At 39.9% G+C, this 12,314-nt stretch overlaps 1 protein-coding gene across 1 annotated transcript in view; it reads left to right on the forward strand.

The window, feature by feature from the left end:
- The window catches only part of HMCN1 (hemicentin 1), a 240,065-nt gene that overhangs the window by 18,464 nt on the left and 209,287 nt on the right, over positions 1–12,314 (forward strand). The window contains exon 2 of the mRNA XM_087726175.1: positions 7,049–7,119. Within this exon, the coding sequence (XP_087582301.1) occupies positions 7,049–7,119 (71 nt within the window). The remainder of the gene's footprint in view (positions 1–7,048; positions 7,120–12,314) is intronic.

The following is a 12,314-nucleotide window of genomic DNA, read 5'->3' on the forward strand; positions in this document are numbered from 1 at the left end:
AGTAGGTTAACACCATCAACCACCAAGCTCAGAGACCACCAAGAACAAAATGTTTTGGTATATCTCCATTTCTTCAAAGCAAGTTTCAGCTAGGCTGCCATCTATCAAGCAGGTCTTTCTTTCTCCCTTGGGCAACGCACCAAGAGCCGAGGTGGCGCAGTGGGTAGAGTGCAGTACTGCAGACCACTTCAGCTGACTGTTATCTGCAGTTCAGCGGTTTAAATCTCACCGGCTCAAGGTTGACTCAGCCTTCCATCCTTCCGAGGTGGGTAAAATGAGGACCCAGATTGTGGGGGAGATATGCTGACTCTGTAAACCGCTTAGAGAGGGCTGAAAGCCCTATGAAGCGGTATATAAGTCTAAGTGCTATTGCTATTGCTATTGTTATCTGCAGTTCAGCGGTTCTAATCTCACCGGCTCAAGGTTGACTCAGCCTTCCATCCTTCCAAGGTGGGTGAAATGAGGACCCAGACTGTGGGGGTGATATGCTGACTCTGTAAACCGCTTAGAGAGGGCTGAAAGCCCTATGAAGCGGTATATAAGTCTAAGTGCTATTGCTATTGCTATTTCTACCTTTTCTTCTGAAGTGTTCCAAAATCTTTGATTTTAAGATACCCAGCACTCTCGGTGGAAATGAAGGAGTCACCATGTCTGCTGTGCTGTTTCTTCTCCCTGGAAACTAACAGGAGGGGAAAGCTCCAAAAACTGATGTAGATTCCAGACCGGTTTGTGGGCATGTTGAGGAGTCAAGAGAATTTAGAATCCATAAGAATCATTGTTCCTCTGGCACGACTCCCTGCCAAAACCCTTCCATGTGTCCTTTTCCCGCTGCTTGATTCTTGGCATGGCCAGAAGAGGGTTTCTGACATCAGATTTCCTCATTTGAGGACAGAAGATCTTAGCCCTGGAGGAAAAAAATAGGAACAATCTCATAGGCTCTTGGAAATAAATCATTTCATGAACCACAAGACTGCAGTCAGCATTTTTCATTTTTTTTTCCAATGGACCCACATCATACTGCCTCTATTAAATGTTAATAAATGTATTTATTGTTGATTGATCTAAATAGTGAGATCTTTTTGTCTGCATGCTGAATGTGTAGGATATTTCAGTGGAAAATCTCCACTTTGAAATATTGTATGCTGTAGATACAATATTTCAAATATTGTATGCTGTATAGACTCAGCTTAGATCCACTCATCAAATGGAGATTTATATGCAATTTTATGCTTCATATCTTGGTCAAACAACAACTCCTCCCCCACTATGAGAAGAGCTATCAGCTAAGTACCAACACCCTTTTCATTAGCATTTGTGAATTAACACATATATACTGTACACCAGAGGTGGGTTCCTACCGGTTCGCACCAGTTCGGTAGAACCGGTTCGTCAAATCTACCGAACCGGTTAGAAGAGGTTCCACCAGTTGACCCGGAAAGCAGGCCACACCTACAGAAGAGATTCCAAATTTTTTTGAAACCCACCACTGCTGTACACCAATAGATTTATTTTTTTTAAAAAAGAGGAGAATAATTGCTTTAAACTCTTTGTCCAAATGAGGTACATTCTATTCAAAATGTATTGAGATACTTGAGGTCTACTAACCTCAAGATTTATTTATTGAGACCATTTCCTGTTTATTTATCAGAGAGAAGAGTTGTTTTCCAGTTTAGTTTTGAAGTAGGGAGTAGAAATAGTCTTATGTCAAATCTCTTAGCAGACAGTTTTATGTAGAAATGTAGTAGTGTTTGGTCAGTTGCTTAGGAATCAATCTAAACAACATCTTGGTTGTGTTAAGTTCAAGTTTTGTGGTTTTTCCAGTTTATAGCGACTAGGTCATATTCAATAATACGTTATAATAGTTAGAAAAATATTGCATGTATAATGCCGTTGTTGTGGCCCAACAGCGGCTGGCTGAGCTGTTGGTAGAATCTGACAGTGATGAACATTATGGGACTGCCCTGGAGGCTGAGGAAGACTCTGGGGGGTGTTCGGAGTGAGAGCAGGGACTAGAGAGACCTGTTGGCCTCCTGGCAGCATCTGAGTCAGGGAGCAGTGAGGAAGAACAGAGGAAGGCTGTCCCTGACAGTATCCGTATGTGTAAGGCTGCGAGGAGGAGGGAGCAGCTTTGGAAAAAGAGTCACAGAAGGAAATAGGAACAGGTGGCTACTGATTGTCCCCTCCCGGAGAGCTTATAGGTGGGGCTACGGGAAGGGAATTTTGCAGGAAACAACAATTTAGAGCCGAGGTGGCGCAGTGGTTAAATGCAGCACTGCAGGCTACTTCAGCTGACTGCAGTTCTGCAGTTCGGCTGTTCAAATCTCACCGGCTCAGGGTTGACTCAGCCTTCCATCCTTCCGAGGTGGGTAAAATGAGGACCCGGATTGTTGGGGGCAATATGCTGACTCTGTAAACCGCTTAGAGAGGGCTGAAAGCCCTATGAAGCGGTATATAAGTCTAACTGCTATTGCTATTGCTATAATTTACTGATCCAGCCGTAGAGAAAGATTGGGAGAATTTCATGAGTTCAAGCCTTGTTTCATAGAGATAGCTTTCTGGGCTCCCAGCCAAAGGGGTTGCTTATCTCCCTCCTTAATTGTGGCAGACAGCCAAGTCTGCGTCCGTACATATTGTAGAGGCTTGGCACAGAACAGCCATTAGCATTTAAAAACTTTTAAAATTCCCATACTCAGTTGGGATAGTTTGATATTTATTTTGTTTAGCAAGCAAATCACAGAGTTGTTTGATAAATTGGCATGAAGTTTTTTTTTTTACTTTAAACTACAGTAGGGTTGATTTGTTATTACTGCTGTTTTAAATTCATTTCTATTTTTCCTGATATAATTTAAATGTATTTTTTTAAAAATTGGGCAGGCAGTAGTAAAATCAGGTATCCTGTAGGCAGTATATTGAACCTGGTACAGAATGAAAATTTTGAGCTAGGGATCTATAGTGCTTTGAGGCCCAACAACGTATGGTGCTTATGGTCAGCAAGCATTGTGTACCTATTTTTTTCTCCTTCGCACATTTTTTTTGAGTTAAGACAAAAATGTGTGGAAAAAAATGGGGAAAACAGAGAAGTATTATGTCTGAATTTCTCTTCTTCTTTGAGGCAAAGAGGAAGCACAATAAAACTTTAATCTGGGGTAAGTGACTTTAGCTTAAATATACATTGATATGTTGACCAACATTATTTTGAATTTTCTTCATAAGTACTCTGTCAGGCCTGCAATTATATTCCTGTTAGGATCTTTGGCCTGCCACACTTTCTCTTATTTCATTATGCTTTTTCATTAGTGTAGTAGTTGGGAGTGGGGAATAGACAGGAGTAGGATTGTGGAATGTGTTGTTGTCATTCTTTTCTAGAACACCAAGGTCATCTTTTGTCTCCACACTTTTACACTTGAACAGAAGCAGCTGGGTGGAGACGCCAGCGTGGAAGAAGAAGATTGGACCATGTGATGGATTTGTTGGTGTGGGGACAAGATCATGAACTTCTAACTGGGTGGAATCCCAGGGAGCTCTTTAGAATTGGGATTTCACAGATGTGCTAAGATGTCTGATTTATTAAATTGGAACTTTAAGGATCGTTTTGCCTTGGACTCCGATTTAATTCTACCTGATACTTGGAACGCTAACATACTCCTTCCATACATTCAATCAATCAATCAGCCTGCACTGTCAGTTTTTAAAAGTGTTTCACAATAAAAAGCAAGCCCATTCTAGTTCTAGCTTCTTGCTTAGCTCAATAGCGCTGTTATGGTATTGTCTCAAGGGACAATATCATTGCAGACATGAAAGGGGCTACGTTCTATGTTTTAACATAAGCTACTCTTTGGTTTTTCACTGGCGTTTAAAAAAAATGTATATGACAGTAAACATAAGGAGATTAAACAGAGCAGATCAAAGCAAAGCTTCTATTGCAAAAGCAGTATTTCCATCTCTCTCATTCTCTCTCCTTGTCTCCCCTCCCCCACCATCCTTTGTAGGAATTTAGTTGAATTATCTGATTCTATATCTAGGTCCAAGAATGTTTTGGGGGGATTGGTCAGTTTCCCAGGACTCCGGAATCTAGATTGCTTCAGTCCCCAGGCTCAACCATATTATGATGAACAAGAAATAAGGCTAAATTGTATGTCATTCTTATGAATGTTTATTAAAATCTATTACACTATATCTGTAGCTTAATTGTCCAAAGCTGGTGAGATTTCCTGGAGCCAAACAAAACAGCAGTGTTATAACAGAAGAACACAATTTCTGTACAGTGAGTTTCTGGCCCAGGGGCTTCTTTTTAACAAAAATGTGTTGCTTCAGTAATTAAACTAGGATTTGTGCCGAAATGGATAAACTAACTAAAGAAATATAGGGAAAGGAAGAATCAGAATTCTACCAGATATGGGATAAATGGTATAGGTGGATGGAGGAAAGAAACAAGAATCAATGAAAGAATATTAAAAAAACTAAAAAAATAATAGTTATGAGTAAAATAAGAGGGTTAAGAATGGTGAAATCCAAATGAAATACAATAGAAGGGGAAATAATATAAGGTGAGCGGTATCGATTGATGATTGCTATTAGAAAGAACAGGAATTTCCTGTTCGTACTGTATTGTATAAATGTGGTGTACGTCTAATTTTTGTGTGTGTGTATTTTACATGTTTGTTAATAAAAATCTGTATAAAAAAATAAACTAGGATTTGTAATCCATGAGACAAACTTTATTCTTCATTACCAAACCTGCTCTCTTAAGAGCTATCAGTCCTTGTTTGCATGCTATAAGAAGAGAAAACATGAAGAGAAAGAACAATTAATCTAATCGTTAGGGATATCAACTCCAAGAACAGAAGATCTGGTGCCAATAAAAAAAATAAACATGGATATATTTCAAAGGAGGAAATCCCCCATTTTGCCTGAGATACGTATTTATAATACAGTACAATACAACAGCAGAGCTGGAAGGGACCTTGGAGGTCTTCTAGTCCAACCCCCTGCCTAGGCAAGAAACTCTATACCATTTAAGTTGTTGTCTGAGGTATTAATAGGTTAACTTGCTGTTCTGACCCCTCTCGTCCCACACCAACACACACTCCGAGCCAAAGATAAATTACGGCATGTAATTTATAGACAGACAGGTCCTTGACAGCAAACCAGCACAGACAAGCTTGGGCAGCAATCCAGCACAGATAAGCCGTGGTAGCAATCCAGCCTGCCAAGCCCATAACAAAGTTCTCCAACATTAATGTCTGCATTGACTTCTGCAAGAGGGGCGTGTGCACAAGCAGTCCTTTTATAGTCTGGAGAGGAGCCTAATGACCACCAGCTGAGTGCAATTACCTCTTGTAACTGCGCAACTGTTCCTGACGCCTATTAGCTCTTCGGTGCTGGGAATCCAGGAACAACTCACTGCTGACATCCAGATCACACTCCCTTGTCTCCTCCCCACTAGTCCAAGGCTCAGGCGCCTCCTGGTGGCCAACCAACCTCTCTGCACCTTGCTCAGAGTTGGAACCCTGCCCAGGGTCCTCCACATCCTCCAGAGCCGACTCATAGGGCTCCTCGCTGTCGGAGTCTGGTGGCAGCTCCAACGGCTCCTGCTGGGCCACCACAGTTTGCTGTTTGGGGTGAAAACCCTCACAAAATGGAAACGGAACAAAAAGGTGTATCTGCAAGGAGCTCAGAATGCTTGGGCCAGGCTAAAATGTTGTGTGGAGAGTGAACAGAGAATTCCCATCTCAAGATGGCCCCAAGTCTGTTGATTTGAAGAGGTGAAAGAAAAGAGCTTGCTATTTAAACTCTGGTGCTGATGTGCGGATGTGGAGATTTATGCTCTGCAACAGGAGGATCTTCTGTATAAATATGAGTCATTTCTTGTCTGCAGTAAAAGACCTCTGAGTTTATAAAACTTTTGATAGGTGATTTGTTTGTTTTTTTGCATTTTGTATTTACCCTCAAAGTTCCCAAAACATGTTAAAACTTTTATTGGCATTAGAACATAAAAATGTAGGTAAAGCTGCATTATCATTTGTGTTTTACCCAGTCCTCTGCCTGATTTAATTAAATTATTTGAAATAGATATTGCAATCATGGGGGGAACACCATAGATTCTTAAGTTATCCTTAAATTATGTTGCTACACAAGGGTACAGAAGACCTTTCCATTACCCTGTACTCTAACACAGGGGAGACAATCTTGTAGTTCTCCAGATGTTGTTGTTGAACTTCATTTTTCATCATTCTTCTTTCTTGGCCCTGATGAGCAGGGCTAATGGTTTTTCACAGTATCTAGAGGGCTTGCAAAAACAACAAAATGCACATACAGTACTTCTTTTGAAATAATTAGTTTCTTTTTGTCCAAATTCAATTACTATCAATGTTTGTTTGTCTGAGTTAGCAGATGTCCTACTGATCCTTATTTAGCTTCGCCCTTTTTCAGAACACTTGACCTGATGAGATCTTTGCCCATTATTTATTAGATAATCATGATGTGCTGTTACTTATAAATAAAACAAGTGATTTTTAGGGAATGGCATTTTGCTTTTTTGGGAATTTGGCATTGTAAAATAAAAGAATGTTAAAAAAAACACTGTTGTACTCTTTGTACATATTTTCTCATAGTTGGGGAATTGCGCAATCAAGACCAAATTTCATGAAGAGGCAATTTTGACGTATATCATTTATGTGATTCAGCAAGGTTGGAAGGCAAAATTTATCCCAATTCATTATTGTGTATAAAATTATTCCCAATTTTCTGTTTTCTTACATAGACACATGGGTCTAAACAAGAATTAACAAACAGTAAAGTAGATCAATTTTACAGAGAATAGTTATCATAGGATTAGTTCACTAGATCAGTTCAATGGGTTTTATAATTTGAAGACTACAACTTTTTCTCTTATATACATATAACATATGAATTTTTGCACTGGTCGCTTACCATAATAAAGAATATGCAGTGTGTGTGTGTGTGTGTGTGTGTGTGTGTGTGTGTTAGCTTTTGCAGATATTAAGCCACTTTAAACTTTCCCTTGAATTCCTTGTTTTCCTTTCAGAAATTGGTCCTGTAACCATTACCACAGATCCTAAGAAATTTCAATACGAACTCAGAGAACTGTATGTTCAGGTGAGTGGACTATTTCTTTAATTTCACAGAGGGAGCGAAATATTAGACTGTGCGTGGGAGGGTAATGGTATAAGCTTCATTGTATTAGAAGAGGAACTCATGCGTGTGTCAAGCTAAATGTCAGGGAAATTTAATTCCCATGTTCCTAGCTGAATGCATGCAGGAGAGTTCTGTGTCACGGCATTCTAAAAGGTGACTTACTATCCACATCTACATTCTAAATTGGTGCAATTAATTCTTAATCGTAAAGCTGCTTGCAGTAACATTCTCCATTTTATTATTTTTCTCTAGCATAGCATAGGACGTTACCCAATTATCTGGGTTAATTCATATATTGTGGCTGGTTGGAAAGTTCCATGAGCCTCAATTTTGGGGGTTCCACCACAAATGCGCGAATGACAAAAGCGCGCCTCACTAAACCGCGCCGACAAAACTGCGCCGACGAATGAGCGCTGAAGCGCGCCGACAACAGCGCGCCAACAGAAGCGCGCCGACAGAAGCGCGCTGTAACCCTAACCCTAACCCTAACCCTAACCCTAACCCTAACCCTAACCTAAACCTTACTTTAACTTAAATCGCGCTTCTGTCGGCGCGCTTTTGACATCACGGTTTTAGCCCCGCGGTTTTGTCGGCGCGCTTTTGACGTTCGCGCATTTGTCGGGTCGCGAATTTTGGGAGTAGATTCTAAAACAAAGCATCTATTGAGCTAGAGAGAGCTGCAGATTGAAGGTAAAGTTAAGCTCACTTAACTTGATCTCTCTGGATGCTCATTGCGGATGATGGGGATTGAAGTCCAGCATGTCTAGAATACGATACATGATGTTAGGGAAGACTTGAGTTGAGAGGAATTAAATCTCATATCATACAATCCAAAGAGAACAATATCTTCAGAGTTGTAACCACTACTGAAACTATGAGTTTCGAATGCTCAAAGCATCCTGATAGCAGTTGGAATGAATAGCATTGTGCAAGACATTATTGGATAGAGAAGGAGAGCAAAGGACTTTTCCTTCCTACCCACAGAATAAATCAATTAATGGATGGGTTATTTGTGTGGTGGAAGAGGAAGCTGGACTTACAAATTTCCTTCTCACAAAGTAAATGGGTGGGAAACAAGTCTTAGGTACCTATTAGTCTCTACATGGCTTTCATTAACTTGATGAGAGGCAAAAGAAAAAAAAAAGTTTATTTCCCTCTCTGAAGTGGCCTTCCCCAATCTTTAGAATTCTAGTGGTTTTTATAATCTCTGCCACACTAGAGGTTAGGCAAGAACATTCTAGCAATAGCAATAGCAGTTAGACTTATATACCGCTTCATAGGGCTTTCAGCCCTCTCTAAGCGGTTTACAGAGTCAGCATATTGCCCCCAACAACAATCCGGGTCCTCACTTTACCCACCTCGGAAGGATGGAAGGCTGAGTCAACCTTGAGCCGGTGAGATTAGAACCGCTGAACTGCAGATAACAGTCAGCTGAAGTGGCCTGCAATACTGCACCCTAACCACTGTGCCACCTCGGCTCCATTCTAAACTAGGGGTCTCCAAACTTACCAGTTTAAAAACTTGTGGACTTCAACTCCCAGAATTCCCTAGTCAGCGATTTGTCTGGGGAATTCTGGGAATTGAAATCCAGAAATCTTAAAAGTTTCCAAGTTTAGAGAACCCTATTATGAATCATGCTTCACTGCTTTCCTGCCCTCAAGCTCTTTGATTGTTTTAATATTTAATAATGGAGCCGAGGTGGCGCAGTGGTTAAATGCAGCACTGCAGGCTACTTCAGCTGACTGCAGTTCTGTAGTTCGGCTGTTCAAATCTCACCGGCTCAGGGTTGACTCAGCCTTCCATACTTCTGAGGTGGGTAAAATGAGGACCCGGATTATTGTTGGGGGCAATATGCTGACTCTGTAAACCGCTTAGAGAGGGCTGAAAGCCCTATGAAGCGGTATATAAGTCTAACTGCTATTGCTAACTGCTATTAATATGAGTTTCTACAACGAAGGACTCAGACGTGGGGCTGCATCAAAAGGCTGAAGGTTCCACAGATAATGTGAATGATTTTCCTTCTTCTTTATTTGGAATCTTTTGGATTGTACCAACTGACCCATCACTTAAAATACCCTAAGTTGTAAAATGAAAGATTAAACATAGGAAATTTGTTTGCTAAAATAGTTGTTTGTGTGATTCTGGAAGGACATCTTAATGTGCCCAAGATATATGCACATTGCGGAATGGGAAAGAGAACACAAGAAAAATGTGACTTAAGAAAAGAAAAAGGCATCATTTTAACTTTACAGCAATGAGACATATTTATGCCGCAGGGAAGGGGAAAATGTATGTTTTTCATTAGTTAGGAGAGTAAAGAATTAGTGTCATAATTTAATATCAACTGAATAACGTACTGAAGTAGTGGAACATATTTTTTTTTCCAAAGGAGGTTTTCAAATAATGTTCACTGCAGGAGTTGTGGTGATCAAATACAACAGCCCAATTGAGCAGGGTTATTTCAGGATATGTCCTATATATTCCTGGCAAAAATAAAGGCAAAAAGAGACAGAAACAATATAATTATGCTGTGGTAGAAAATTGTTCAACACAACGAAGCTGGTTTAAAGTATATTCACAATGGTCATATTAATAATCCTATTCTTCTCCCGTCTGGCACTTTTGGGTTGTATCTTAGGAGTCATTTGAGAGCATTGAATGTGTTGATTGAATTTGCAAATGTAGAACCAAGACGAGAAAACTCCAGTATCTCAACACTCCAATTCAATTTAAATTAAACTTGACACTCCCAACTCGAGTTAGATCGATTTTATACAATCACAATCTGGTCCTTTCTTGATGTATTGAAGTTCTTCCCCATAATCAAAATTCAAGATGAATTTTGAGGCAGTAAGGCAGAGAATCTGCTTTGAAGCTGTTATTGTAGTGAGATACACTATATCAGGTAAATCAAAAAGTATAGTATCAATTTTTTGTGGATTTTCTGACATCCTAATATGAAGATTCACCATTTTGGAATACTGAACAAGAAAAGGAAAAATTTGTGGAGATGATTGCCTTTCTCGATTTCAAAAGTTTTATTTCTTTTAAGGCAAACATTTCATCATTCCTCAATCAGTAAAACATCGAAGTACAATTTCTGGTATATCAAAATAATTCTAGTTTACCACCAAATTCTTGTCTAGCCTAATATATACCCCTCCCTCTCTCCACCTCCCCCCCCGACTTCCCAGAACCCGTACACGGTATGGATTTCTAACAAACACAGTCTAAAATCTATTGAGAAAAAAAAAAGAAATAAAAAAAATTAATAACATTCTACATTGACCTTAGCTTCTTCTGGCTGAATCAACTTTAAACAATTTAAATCATTTCTGATCTTAAGCATAGGCTAACTGGAATTTCTTGGTCCCATATTTATTTTGTATATAGTCAATCCATTTTTTCCAGTCTCGTTTATATCTCTCATTTGAGTGGTCTTTAAGATATGCCGATATTTTAGCCATCTCGGCTAAGTTTGTGACTTTCAATGTCCATTCCTGAGTTGTAGGCAAGTCTTCCTTCTTCCAGTATTGCGCCACCAACAGTCTTGCTGCCGTTATTAGGTGCAGAATCAAGTTAGTCTCTACCACTGTAAAGTCAGTACATATACCTAGCAAAAATAACTGAAGAGTAAACTTTATCCTTCTTTTAAAAATATTTTGCATGAGATGATTGCCTTTTGTCAATGGCTGGCGAACCACGTTGAGAATGCAAATATCAACACAATAACCCTTCTTTAATTAGTGTGAGACTGAGCAATGCAACTCAGCACAATAATCATTAACCTGATCCTTTCTTAACAAAGATGAGACAACATCTGCAACGTAGGCACATTCCATCGCTCGCAACAACATCTGGCTGTCTACTCACTTACTCAAAGATAGCTTGGATTTTTGTCTAGCTAATCCAATCAGCACAAGTTAACTTTGATCAATTAGCTTCTGCCAGTTTCTGAACTGTTTTATGACAATAAAAGGAGAGCTCCCTCAAGCTGTAGAGAAGAGTGCCTTCACAACCTTCTTCCTGCCTGTGTGTCTTTTCTTCATCGCCACAACAAAAATTAAACAAAATCAGTCAGGGTAAATGATTGCCTTCAATTTCTGGAATGCACTTCTAAATTTAATTCCTATGCTGAAAACTAAGAAATCACCCCATTAAGTGGCACCATTGGAATTACTTTTTGAGATGAAATTTTTTATTATTCTAACCATAGCTTCTGAAAGGACACGATGAGAGCATATATATGGTACTATAGGCAATTATTTTGATCTATCTATCTATCTATCTATCTATCTATCTATCTATCTATCCATCCATCCATCCATCCATCCATCCATCCATCCATCATCCATCATCCATCATCCATCATCCATCATCCATCATCCATCATCCATCATCCATCATCCATCATCCATCATCCATCATCCATCATCCATCATCCATCATCCATCATCCATCATCCATCATCCATCATCCATCACCCATCACCCATCACCCATCACCCATCACCCATCAACCATCAACCATCAACCATCAACCATCAACCATCAACCATCACCCATCCATCCATCCATCCATCCATCCATCCATCCATCCATCCATCCATCCATCCATCCATCCATCTATCTATCTATCTATCTATCTATCTATCTATCTCTTATTTGAAACAGGTACTTTTCATGCCTATGTTAGGTTATGTTTTATTTATTTAATTAATATAGAGGCTGCCAGGCTGCAAATGGTTTTGGGCATCTTACAGTAAAAAGAAATGGAGCAATAAGAAATATTAGGAAATGGACGATAGACATCCAGAGAGCCAGGTTGAAAAGCAAAAAGCAGGCTTCAGGGCAACAGAGGCAACTTCTTGCTCCATGGCCTGGAAGTAAAGCCTAATTTTTCAAATACTTTTGGAAATTTAGGTAGGGAGCTATAGGTGAGAGCCGAGGTGGCGCAGTGGTTAGGGCGCAGTACTGCAGGCCACTTCAGCTGACTGTTATCTGCAGTTCAGCGGTTCAAATCTCACCGGCTCAAGGTTGACTCAGCCTTCCATCCTTCCGAGGTGGGTGAAATGAGGACCCAGACTGTGGGGGCGATATGCTGACTCTGTAAACCGCTTAGAGAGGGCTGAAAGCCCTATGAAGCGGTATATAAGT

Source organism: Thamnophis sirtalis, unplaced genomic scaffold, assembly GCF_051295495.1.
Source record: "Thamnophis sirtalis isolate CommonGarterSnake01/CBP01778 unplaced genomic scaffold, rThaSir2_p1.2 scaffold_12, whole genome shotgun sequence".
NCBI classification, from domain to species: Eukaryota; Metazoa; Chordata; class Lepidosauria; order Squamata; family Natricidae; genus Thamnophis; species Thamnophis sirtalis.